Source organism: Podarcis filfolensis (genome assembly GCF_964270895.1).
Source record: "Podarcis filfolensis genome assembly, chromosome: 5".
NCBI classification, from domain to species: Eukaryota; Metazoa; Chordata; class Lepidosauria; order Squamata; family Lacertidae; genus Podarcis; species Podarcis filfolensis.
In genome coordinates this window covers 30,154,228-30,167,033 of record NC_139608.1, presented here as the reverse complement: position 1 = coordinate 30,167,033, position 12,806 = coordinate 30,154,228, and the positions used below count along the sequence as shown (strand labels likewise).

The 12,806-nt window shown below is 45.0% G+C and overlaps 1 protein-coding gene and 1 long non-coding RNA gene across 2 annotated transcripts in view; one reads left to right on the top strand and one right to left on the bottom strand.

The window, feature by feature from the left end:
* The first annotated feature begins 3,530 nt into the window (after window positions 1-3,530).
* The window catches only part of MOGAT1 (monoacylglycerol O-acyltransferase 1), a 28,106-nt gene continuing 18,830 nt past the window's right edge, over window positions 3,531-12,806 (top strand). The window contains 4 exon segments of the mRNA XM_083613845.1: window positions 3,531-4,063; window positions 4,065-4,095; window positions 4,098-4,188; window positions 4,190-4,476. Of these exon segments, the coding sequence (XP_083469971.1) occupies window positions 3,974-4,063; window positions 4,065-4,095; window positions 4,098-4,188; window positions 4,190-4,476 (499 nt within the window). The 5' untranslated portion in view covers window positions 3,531-3,973.
* On the bottom strand, window positions 6,701-12,144 carry LOC310762652. The gene is made up of 3 exons (XR_014548108.1): window positions 12,007-12,144; window positions 10,338-10,447; window positions 6,701-6,837 (listed from the first exon to the last, which is right to left on the bottom strand). It is a non-coding gene; the product is annotated as an uncharacterized lncRNA (long non-coding RNA).

Here is a 12,806-nt window from a genome sequence, read left to right as displayed (position 1 = left end):
TTTTAAACGTTCTTCCAACCTGCCACATGAGGATATTAACAGCAGGTGACATTGCATTTACCTTGCATTATACGGTCGTCATATGCCACTCAGCTTCAGTTCCAGCCCAGCCTGCAATGTCAAGATAACAACCCTCATAAGCCAGTCTGCTTCTCTTACCATGCTTGCTGCTCCCCGCGCCCCCCCCCCACAAAATACCAGCATATCTCTCAGCCTCTCTTTCACATCACACCCATTTCACACCATGTATGGAGACAACAGCACTGAAGAGTTTGTTTCTCCTCTCCTGCAGCAGGAAGCATTTGCCAGACAACTGGGCGGGGGGCACAGAAAATTCAAATCTTTAAAATGCATTAGAACAAGTTTGATGGACGAGTGCAAACTTTGGTCTTTGCTTCTACTATTTTGTGAGATGGATATGTTTGTAATGGTACCAATCAGTGTAGCATTAAAGTCATAAGACTGAAACATGTCTCAGCATTTTCTGTTCCTTATTCCATCCTTGATTGATCTCCTAACAATGAGAGCCACAGTGTCAAATAACCAAGAAATCTCATCCATAGCCCAAATAACAAGTCTTAATTGTTATGTCTGTGCTGGTTTACCATGCTGCAACACACACACACACACACACACACACACACACATCTTTCTTTCTTTCTTTCCTATGTAAAACTTTTCTGTAGAAAAATTGGACTAACTCCCTCACTGGGGGTCTTCAAGCAGAGAGTGAACAGCCCTCTGTTGGGGACACTCTCGTTCTGATTTTTCCACATTGAGCAGGATGGTCCCCAATTCTCTAATTTGGGGAAACACAATCACTGTAAGAAACAGAATTCCCAAAGCTATAACAAGATAGTATTTTGATTTGTTTGTAAGGAACATAGGAATGTGCCATATACCAAGTCAGACCATTGATCCAACCAGCTCAGTACTGTCAACACTGACAATAGCTCCCCAGGGTTCCAAAGATAACAATCCCAGCCCTACCTGAAGACACCAGAGATTGAACCTGGAACCTTCTGCACACAAAGCAGATGCTCTGCAGCTGAGTCTACAGCCCTATTGATTTCATGGAGTAAGTAATACTATTGCTCCATCTGGTTCAGTATTGCCTTTGCTGACAGCAGATTTCTACAATTTCATTCAGGGAACTTCAGCCTTTCGGGAAGTTGCTGGGGACTGAACCTATGACCACATGCATGCAACGCAGGTGCTCTACCACTGAACTGTAGCCTGTTACTTCCCCCCTACCCCGCAGTAATGCTGCAATTCTAAACACATTTACTAGGGAATCTACTTGAACTCAGCAACAGTTACTTCTGAGTAAGCCTGTTGAGGAGTGCCCTGAAAACATTAGGATTCCCATTTTTTGGCTTTAGATTTCACTGTTATCTGCCCTAGTCTAAAGGAGGGATGGTGAAATTGCCCCCCCCCCCATGCTGTTGTACCATAAGCTCACAGTTTATGTGGGGGTTACGTTCCAGGGGTTGCGCCTAAAGCCATAATCACAAAAAACACATTGCGTTCAATGGCATGTGGAATTGCCAAAGTTTTTTTCCCCCATGGAATCCTGCCCCATTTCTGCCCCCTTTTTTATTTTTTATTTTTTATTTTTTTTGCCAAGTTTGTTAAGCTGAATACACACAAGTTAAATGCATGTAAGTTGGGGGCTTACTGTATTTCAATTCCCAACATGTAAGAGAATTGTAGTCCAGTTATATCTGGAAGACCATGGGTTCCCCACCTCTGACCTAAAGAGATCTGTGTTGGACTGCACATGTCAGATTAGGAACTGGACACATAATGAATATATTGAGTCTCAACATCATTACCACATTGTAGAAACTTCCGTAGAGGCAGAGGTGTTCGTCTGGTGCAACAAACACAACCAAGTGACATTGTAACACAATTTCTTATGCCATGATAAGCTTCTGTGGACTCCAGTCCATGAACACTTCTGCCATAATCAATTTCTTAAGTCTTTAAGGTGCCACAATATTTTGTTATTGATTTGCATTATATTGCTTTCAATTTGATGCACATGTAAATTTGCATTCCCACATACATTCTGGCACTTGATGCAAAAAGACATTTTTAGAGCATAGTAAGACGAGAATTGGGTTTTTTAAAAATGCACAAACTAGATTCCCCCCAGATTCCACGTCTATTAGCCTCACATAAGGGAAGATGCAGAGGAGAATTCAGGAGTCAAAATGGGGAAGAAGCAAATGTAATACCCTGCCCTGGCTGTGGACAGTTTGTGGATCAGTAGCAGAGGAGAAGTGTGTGAGCATGAGCCCTTGCGTAAGTGACAATGAATGGAAGCAGGAAGAACCCAACTTAGGTCATCATGCAAAGCATTTAAGCAAGTAGGCTGAATCGTGCAGATGAAGATTGTTTAAGGTATACTGAGTTGCTACTGATAAAATTAGTCAAGGATCAAGATAAAGAAGCTTTTTGTTTCAATTTTGGAACTGTAAATACATAGTTCCAATACTACATATGTATATTTCTTTTTAAAATGTTCACAAAGGAAAATGCAACTAACTTGCAAAACCTCATGTCTTCCCAAATTTCCTATTAACCCAAAGGGAGGAAAGTCAAGATAACTAAATCAGGGGAAAGGGCATTCCATCGGTAGGCAAACTGAGCCAACTTGTAATATCACCTGGAATCCATTGCTATGCAGACACTGGCCAGCCTTCATGACGTTATATATGGATTTATTCTCCGCAACTGTTTGTGTACAGGGGAATCCCCACTTACATGAGGGTTCCATTACTGGCTACCACCTGTGTCAGTGGGATGAGTGTATGTGCCATCTAGTCTGCCTCCAAACTGTCCCCTTTAGGTGCCACAAATGGCACATGTCAGCAGTCAAGCGCGTTCTGATCATGCATGAGTAGGGAGGAGCCTGTATATGGTTCAGGGGTGCCAACTTGAATAAAATATTGGATGGAGGCGAAGTAAGCTCCGCTCTGCATAATTGATGGGGCGCACCCACACCATTTGAATGGCAATGCCCATCAACTTTGGGGTGGCCCAGCCTCTTCAACTATTTTATTGGGGAGGGCGAATGGGCCTTGGCCCCAGGAGTTGGCTCCTATGATATGGTTTTATACAAGGTCAATCAATATACTTGCAAAGGGAAATTTACACCCTCAGCGTTGTCCAATTAAAAATTGTCCCCAGACCCATGTCTCCGGTCTCCATTAACACCAAGCCTCCTAAGCCCAGCTCAAATGGCAGTCAGTGCTAAGAGGTCCAGGAGAACCAATCTGGTCATCCCACCATCTTTCCACTCTGTGGTGTAAGTCATCCTCAGGAATGACAAAGGGCAAATCCTCACCATACCTTCAAAGCACAGTCAACAGACATTTAAAGCACTTGCCTCCTCCTCTTAAGACTCTTGGAAACTGTAATTCTCCCCTTGCAGGACTACAATTCCCAGCATCCTTAACGAACCACAATTCCCAGGATTCTTTGGGTGGGGGAGAAGCCATGTTTAAATGTATGTTGTGAATCTGCCCTTTCAAGGAGGGATGCTTGCAACACGAACAAGACACTTTTGTCTTTTCTGCAGCAGTAATCGACGCCCCTGAAGCAAATTGCATTTGCAGACCAATTATTGGATTTTTGAACTAAGAGACGGCTTATTGCATGGGGGAGCCAGAAAAGAGCGCAGGAGGGGGAGAGCTGCGCCCAACAAGTAACTGACTCCATCCCGTTGTTGGGATGAAAGGAAAAACACTTTTCAATTATAAATGATAGCAATGGATAAACTGATTGTATTTATTTTTTTAAGGCTGTGCAATCCTAAACGGGCTTACTGGGACGCTAACTGCCTCGAAAGCAACAGGGCTTTCCTTGCTCACAATAAGGACTTCAGGGAAGATACGTTTCGAATGGATCATGTGGCAGCGTGAAATAGATCGGAGATCTAAGAAAGCCCTCCCAACTTCGTTTGTCCATGTTGTGCCGAGTATGCCCTCTCCCCTTCCCCGGCCACAGGCTCCCCCTCCCCACGAACAACACCGCCTCCGAGGGGCTCTGTTGGGGCCGCCGCCACGTTCCGCGACCGGCCCAAGGAAGCAGCCCGGCCGGCAGCCAGGGCGGATCCTTGCAGCTTAGGCGCCGGGGAAGGCGCGGATCGAGGCGCAAAGCTCTCGTCGAGGTCTCCAACTCCCTCGGCTCCAGGGATCGCGCCGGCGGCAGGGCCCCGCCTCGGGATCTCCAAACTTGGAAGGGGCGATGGGCTCTCTCCACTGGCCAGGCGCAGCCCGGCCCGCGAGGAGCACCCACCCCGGGGGAGGCGAGAAGCCGCGCTCACCGTTGCCCTTTGGGCGCCGTCTGGCGTGAAGCCTCTTCGGCGGCGCGCCATGAAGGTCGAGTTCGCCCCGCTCAACATCCCCCTGGCGAGGAGGCTGCAGACGGCCGCCGTCTTTCAATGGGTCTTCTCGTTCCTGCTGCTAGGTAAGCGCGTCTGCGCCCCGTCTAGGTGCCCGATCCTCGCCTAGTTCGCTTGGACGTAAACAGAAACTGCAGTAAACGAATGTGTTTGCGCCGCAGGCTAGTGAAAATTTTGCTTTTCTGAGAGTTAAGCCCGGTTGGAGCTGGGAATTGTAGAGTTGGTAGGGATCACAAGGGTCATCCCCCTATAATGAAGGAATCTCTTTGCCCAAGTGGGACTCGAACCGACGAACCTCAGATTAAGAATCTCATACTGTACCGACTGAGCTATCCCAGCTGTCGAAGGGGATGCATATACGAACGGGCTATAATAGAATTCTGTGCAGGCAGCTCAGTAAGTTTTACTTTTGAGTAAACATGCATAGGATGGGGCAGGGTTCGAGCTCATGCACGGTGCAAGTTGACTCGCAAGTAAGTCTCACTAAGCTGAGGTTCAGTCCCAAGCAGCTATGCTGTAAGCCTGCTGCCTTCCTTAGGAGTAAGTTGCATTGAAACAAAGTGGGATTTAGGAAACCTGAGCTGAGTCTCGCTGTTGGCTTGCGGTTCTAAATGCTTTTGCTAGGAAGTAAGCCCCTCCTCACTTGTTGTGATTTACTCCAGAGTAAGGCAGCAAGCCAGTGCACACGTCTTTGTGACGAAATCTCCATTTAAAGCAGTGGGGCTTGCTTCAGAGTAAAAGTGCTTTAAGCTCAGACTGCACCATCTAGAAACAGGCAAGATGCGTTCAGTGTCCCACGTGGGGATTTGGAAAACTGCCTACTGGAACTTTATACATTTGCGATGAGCTTTGCGCGCTCTCGCGGAAAGGTTGTGATGATGTGATGGCTCTAGCGTTCTAAGAGAGCAATCCTATGCAGCAGAAGCTGGCGGAAAGCAGTGTTAAGTGCTACCCCACAAGTCACGTGACAGAGCTGAATAGGTTCAGGCTCCAATTTAAGTCCCTCCTCTCTGGTCCCACACCCAGAATGCCCCTTTTTGGAAGTTGCATTTGGTCTCACTTCAACTGGCTGAGCTGGGATGAGAAAATTATGCAGAGCCATCTTTAGCATATATGGTGCCATGGTGCAAATTTTCCACCCGCCCCCCCCCAAAGTTGTTGAGTTTTTTGGGGGGAGTCTTGCACTGCTAAAAACATACCACTGATCGTCATGGAACTTTGAAGTGTCAGGCATAGCTCTAATGGCTTTAGCCCAAACGTAGCAGAGTTTTCCTGCACAGCGAAGAAGCTAGTTGAGGTGGAAATGACTAGTCAGCTAGACTCAGAATAACTATTTACAGGATTTATTAAAAGGAAAAATAAAACCAGCAGAGTTTCTGCATACGAAACAAAGCAAAATAAATCCTTTCTTTCTCTCTCTCTCTTAACCATACACAGCACTTCTACTCCTAACACACCCCTAACACACCAAACTGTGCTAGCAATCCCTAGATAACAGAGTTGAGTGCTGGTCGTTAACCAATCAGAGTAAGCAGTTTCTAGGTCAAGCTGACCTTGGCTTTCTGCCAAGAGTAAATTGACACGGCCTTGAGTTAATTGTGTGAAGCCAGAATCTGTAAGTTTCCCATGAGAACCAATTAACAGAAACTGAACAGATCGCGCCTGGGAAAGCAGCACACAGATTGCGCCAGGTAAAATAGCATATCAAAACGCCACCAGGGAAAACAGCATCACCAGACGGAAGGTGTGGCGATGCACACTTTTGCCCCTTCCCAAAGAGAAATCAGGAGTGTGCCATCCTCAGTGGCGTACTAAGGTCAGGTGGTGCCATTTAGGTGATTGATGGGTTAAGCAAATAAATTTTGATTACAGTACAGTGGTACCTCGGGTTAAGTACTTAATTCGTTCTGGAGGTCTGTTCTTAACCTGAAACTGTTCTTAACCTGAAGCACCACTTTAGCTAATGGGGCCTCCTGCTGCTGCCGTGCCGCTGGAGCACAATTTCTGTTCTCATCCTGAAGCAAAGTTCTTAACCCGAGGTACTATTTCTGGGTTAGCGGAGTCTGTAACCTGAAGCATATGTAAACCGAGGTACCACTGTATTTGTATACTGTATTACCAAAAGATCATGATCTAGGATTCCGTGATCAGCAGAGATGTCTTTTGGAGATATTTAAAGGACTATCTATACCCAGAAGTAAAAACTGCTAGAGTATTTGTCTGCACCTAGTGACACATTTCCAAATTATTACCAGTAATTTTGGATCCCGGGGACCAATGGGCGGGTTGGGGCTGGTTGGCCACGAGTGGGCAGGCAGAGTAGCTTCATTTAGTCAAGTGGGTTGGTTGCGAGAAGAAGCCTCGCGCCCCTTTGGCTCCGCAGGTTTGGGTTGACGTGTCCATCATGCCTTGTACCAGATCTCAGTCTGAAAGCCAGAGCACCATCAAATTCCCAAAGCGGAAATCGATTAGGAGATGCCACAAACCTCTAGAGAATGAGGAGGCTTCGAAACTGGACACAAGCCCACTGTCAGTTTCACCCCAGAAGCCGGTCTTGCCTCTCAGCCCGTGTAAACGTCTTGGAGATGACAATCTCTGCAATGTCACCCAGTTGCTGCCCTGCTCCCCGAGTAAGCAGGGTAAAAAAAAGAATAGCTTTCCATCCACTTCTCCCAAGGGCCGGGCTTTACTTTTCAGCAAGCGTTCAACCCCCAAATCTCCAACTAAGGGCAGCAGTTTGGTTCCCTCTCCCTTTCGTGGTGGTCAAGAAACCCCTAACACTTCACAGCAGCATCGCCACCCAAGGATTATTAATTTCGCAGGGTCACTTTCTCATTGCAATAAACTATTTCCCTCCACCCACCCAGCAAAAAATCACAGTTCTTTTCAGATGGTAACTTACACTGCTGCTGCCACCCGCTGCTTTAGTGAACAAGATGAAACCCTGCTGAGCACAACAGGACAACTCCCATGGTGCTCAGCCTCCCTTAAGTACGGTACTTTCTGGAAATGGTCCTGGAGGTAGGAGCAGAGCCACTGAAGCACAGAGTTCCCAACCCCCACCTCCCTGAGATGCTCCAAAAGGATACCATGATACTGAAAACTGCCAGTCAGTCAAGAGGAGCAAGCAGGGTCACATTCCACCTATCTTTCCCCCAACAACTGTCATCAACCATGGCTACTAAGGCAGGTTCAGGGGTATGGCCAGCCATGAAGCCAGACTAGAACATATTCAAGTTGCCTCCAAGCAAGCCTGAACCTATCAAACCTATCCATTCTTAAGGAAATCAGCCCTGAGTGTTCACTGGAAGGACAGATCGTGAAGCTGAGGCTCCAATACTTTGGCCACCTCATGAGAAGAGAAGACTCCCTGGAAAAGACCCTGATGTTGGGAAAGATGGAGGGCACAAGGAGAAGGGGACGACAGAGGACGAGATGGTGGGACAGTGTTCTCGAAGCTACCAGGATGAGTTTGACCAAACTGCGGGAGGCAGTGGAAGACAGGAGTGCCTGGCGTGCTCTGGTCCATGGGGCCACGAAGAGTCGGACACGACTAAACGACTAAACAACAACAACAAGCATGAACCTGGACTGTTGCCACCCTTTCTAGTGCTTTGCCCCCAAAGGGGCTATTTGCCAGTGTAATAGTTGTCTAACTACTGAGCCCAGGGAGATCTTCTTAAGGCAGGGACACAGCACTGCATTCAGAGCTACAATACCTCTCAGATAAAAAGGAACCTGTGAAATTCAGAGCTACCCAAAATCCTGTCTCACGGGCAGATGCAAGAGTGCTGATTATCATTGTGCTGATGGTTATTCTTTTTCAAATGGAGCTACTGCACCCCACCCTGGGGTCCCTTGTGAAGAAGGGTAGGCTGAAAATATTTCAAGCAAATAGCTAAATGAGGAAAGCCCTGTTAAGTTTTACAGCCTAAAACCGGTTAACAATACAAAAGATTACAACTGTTTTTCTTATAATCTGCTTCTGAAGTCAGAGCAGTGAGTCATTTTGATGGGTTCTGTTGAAAAGGGGCTTTCGTTGTACTCCTTTTGCTGCCTGCTAGAAACATTTTTGTTTACCCGGATATTGAGAATGCTGATGTGCTCTTAGTTTATTGCTGCTTCCAATTCTTTGGATGTTTTAATTGTTTTCACTAATAATTTCATTGTATTCTTCTTTCTGTAAACTGCCTTGGGTTTATTTCGGGGGGGGGCGGCAGTTACAATCACTTGGTATATAAATTTCACAAAATAAATAAAAATAAATAATATGTTTAAAAACAAACAAACTCGGAGATAGCCACATTTCACTTGCAAGCATATCTTCACCCACATCCTAGGCAGCTCATCCAGGCGGCTATTGCCATACGATTGCCCCTTAAGTAGTTTATAACTGCCTGACTTTAGGACTCTTCTGTGACATACTAGAAACAGTACTGGATGTACTGGAATTATTTACCTAGTATATGTGTGTGTGTAGGATGGTAATTTCTAACAGGAGAAACTAATCTTGCAAGTTAGAATGTAGAGAAGAGGTGGAGTCAAAGAGATACCAAAGTTATTGCACAGGTATAATCAGATGCAGCTATTTGGGGGGGGGGGGGAGAGAAGGAAATAAAAATAATAGTAGCGCCATGGTGCTACTATACTATACTACAGTATAACCCATGCCCTACTCCTTAAACCTGCATGATGAATAGAAATGGCATTAAGAAAGGAGTGCTTCAAAAAAGCACGCAAAACAAATATTTATTGTTCCTTCATTGAGATGGTTTTGCAGGGCTTCAGTAGCCAAGCCTTCCTCCTCTCCCCTATAAAAACATAACATAACCATAACCAGTGGCTACTAATCAGCTCATTCTCCATTGGAAATAACCTTCTAAGATCCTTCACCATAGCTGTCAAGCCATTTGTTACAGCAAACTGAAGTCAGAGCTTCAATTTTCCAACCAAGTCTTGGTTCACTGAGACTTCTCTGTCACATTACTTTCCTCCCTTCACCTTCCTGGGGATTTTTTAAAAAGCTTTAACCATAGTTTAGCTGTAATTTTTAAGAGTAGTTTTTGTGTGAATTACCACAGATCGTTTGATGCTGTACTACTAACTGAAAACAGGGCAAAGAGGAGTTACTAAAAATAGCCATACCAACCGGTGCAGAGTTTTATATACAACCACCCAGATGGAAAAGATCCTGCTGGTTTCCAGTCGACTGCTTGGACCAACAAAATCTGCACAGCCCACCTGTGACTTGAAAAGCTGTCTTTCTGAAAGCACACCAGAGTTTTTAAGAACGAAAAGTAAGCCTGCTGGGTCAGGCCAATGGCTCATCTACTCCTGCATTCTGTTCTCACAGTGGCCAACCAGATGCTTGTGGGAAGCTTGCAAGCTGGATGTGAGCGCAACAGCACTCTGCCCTGCTGCAATATGCAACAACTGGTATTCAGAGGCATAATGCCTCTGGCTGTAGTGGTAGAGCATAGTCATCACAGCTTGTAGCTATTGATAGCCTTGTTTTAACAACAACAACAACAACAACAACAAATTTTATTTATACCCCGCCCTCCCCGGCCAGGGCAGCTAACACCAGTAAAATTACAGTAAAAACATAATAGGAAAAAACCCCAATTTAAAATACAGGTTAAAATGCAATTTAAAATGCAGCCTCATTTTAAAAGTAGCCCATAGATCAAAACCATAAGGGGAGGGAAACATAAGGGTCAGACTGAGTCCAAACCAAAGGCCAGGCGGAACAGCTCTGTCTTGCAGGCCCTGCGGAAAGATGTCAAGTCCCGCAGGGCCCTAGTCTCTTGTGACAGAGCGTACCGAAAAGGCCCTGGCCCTAGTTGAGACCAATCTAACCACCTTGCAACTTGGGACCTCCAAAATGTTGTCATTTGTGGACCTTAAGGTCCTCCGTGGGGCATACCAGGAGAGGCGGTCCCGTAGGTACGTGGGTTTTATAACTGTTGAAATAGTTCTTCTGAAATCTCTTGCTTAAAAGATTCCAAAAAAGGTCCTGATGATGACTGCGGTTTTCTGAGGACACAAAATGTCAACACAATATGGTAAAACTTTTTTGTATACATAGGAAATTAAGATTTGTACATTTCCTTTTGGCAAGCTACAATCTTTGCCAATATGAGTTATGTACAGCTGTTCAGTTTCGCAGTCCTAAACCCATTGATCTGGGAGTGAGTCCTACCGGTTTCAGAAAATACTTCCAATTGAATGTCTTTAGGATTACTGCCATTGCAAAACAAGAAATGTGATCCATTTCCTAAGCATAAACAAATAAAGCAAAACTCAGCAGGATAGGTTACTAGGTCACTGTTACATATGGAGGCAACCTAAAAACAACTAATTAGTGGTTTTATTAAATGTACAATACTCCCTCAGCAGCATGGCAATAAAGGCTGATTACCGGTAATTGTTTCATGCTCTGAATTGCATCCTTCATTAAAGTGAAGCACTGGACATTTGGCAATTCAGTTGAGGAAGTTTGAAGTACGATTTGTGTTCCATCACAATTTGACTATACTACAAAAGGATCGCAGGAGGAGCTAAACTACATACCATACTTTCCAGTATATGAGACAACATCCCCCTCCATTTTTTAGTCCAGACTTTGGGGTCGTCTTATACATGGATTTCTACCGTAAGTCTGTGGTGAGATATGCATCAGCTCGGACATTCCTGGCACCTCCTGAGTCAATGAGTCTGGGCTGCGGAGCCGAGGCGAGGGAAGCAAGATGCAGGCTCCTGCCATTATGCAGTGAAATACAGCACCACTTCCATCAACCAGGGCAGTGGGTCGTTCAGGTGATTTAAAAGACTGATTTCTTAATTTTGGGCTCCCAAAAGTAGGAGTCATCTTATACATGGGGGCCTCTTCTACACAGAAAACTATGGTAATTTTCTGTAGGGCAGAAATTAACCAAGCACATATTGACCAGCACATATTGTTTCCCCCTTATGCTGGTGGAGTTGTAAGGTACAAGGAACATATGTGGTGACATGAAACTATGTACCAAAGTTATGAAAGCAGGTTGTAATGGAAACTGATATTATTGTTGGCAAACAGGTTGCCCTGGATGCTAAGTTACCGGTTATCTCTCATCCAATTTTGATGGCCAATTCTGACCTTACTTCTCAGCCATTAATTCTATATATCTGTTGCTTGCCCCTCATCTAGTGATCTGTCAAGGGTGGAAGGATGCATCTTGTTATTCTATAGATCCATTGATTTTAAAAAGTCATGTTCTTTACCATTTCCAAAAAAGCCTGACTCATAAAATATACGCCGCCAGGGGTGATGTGGACCCTACCGACTTTGCTTCTTTGGGGCTGTTTGTTATGTATATGACCAAACAATTTCATGGTTGACACATTCCCACTAAATATGAGTTTATTTGGCAACATTCATGATTATTTGGTACAAATAGTAACCCTGTATTCCCAGTCACATGGGCAGGGTATATAACTACTACTACTACTATTGAAAAAACAAATAAAGCAAAATGTAGTATTTACCAAAGTCTTAAGCATCCAGAGATTGTGCTGATGATGTTTACATTACTTTGATTGCTGCTGCTTACCTTGTGAGGGGTGGCCCTGAGGAACGCCAGTCAAGGGACTTCAGAGAAGTCTAGTATGGCTTCGCACACACTGTAAATTGTGGACAGCTTGGTGTGGAGTTTTCCAGTTGTTAGCACTACAACAGACTTTTGAGCCAACGTTACAAATGCAATTTCTCAGTCGAGAGAATGCAGAACTTGGCTTCCAAATTCCAAATGTGTGATGTGTGGAGTGACACATTGTATGTCTGAGCCTGAATGAACAATCAGGAGGAACCTTTCCTTCAACCACTGTGGCTAGTATAGGAGCAGTCAGAGCTGCAAGAGTCCCCTTCATAGCAGAGCTCTTGTGTCCTTATGAAACACTTCTCCATGACTAATATCAGCAAAAAGCCATTTGCATGAATTTGTGAAAATACGGTACTCTCTTGGAACTTTCAGCTTGTGGCTCATTTGTCGTAACATACATCTTGTTTCTGCCAGAGGCTGCTCTCCAAAGCAGAACAGACAAAGATAGCAGTTGTTCTCTTATTAATCATCCGTAAAGATCAAGGACATGGTGACACGAGGAAGGCAACTGCATGGGGCTTCATGCAGATGAAAGAAATCAAGTTTCCTATCATTCCTGTTCGGCTCAGGCAAATTTCTGTATATGGATGGGGCCTTACTGAGCATAGATTTTTCCAGATCTACTAATGGTTTATGTAGTGGAATAACTGCTAGGGAATTATTGGCATCTGTCTGTCTCAAAAGACAATGGAGTCTGCCTCGGGGGTGAAATCAAACCGCTGGAAGATCACAACGTCTGCTGTGGCTGCAGA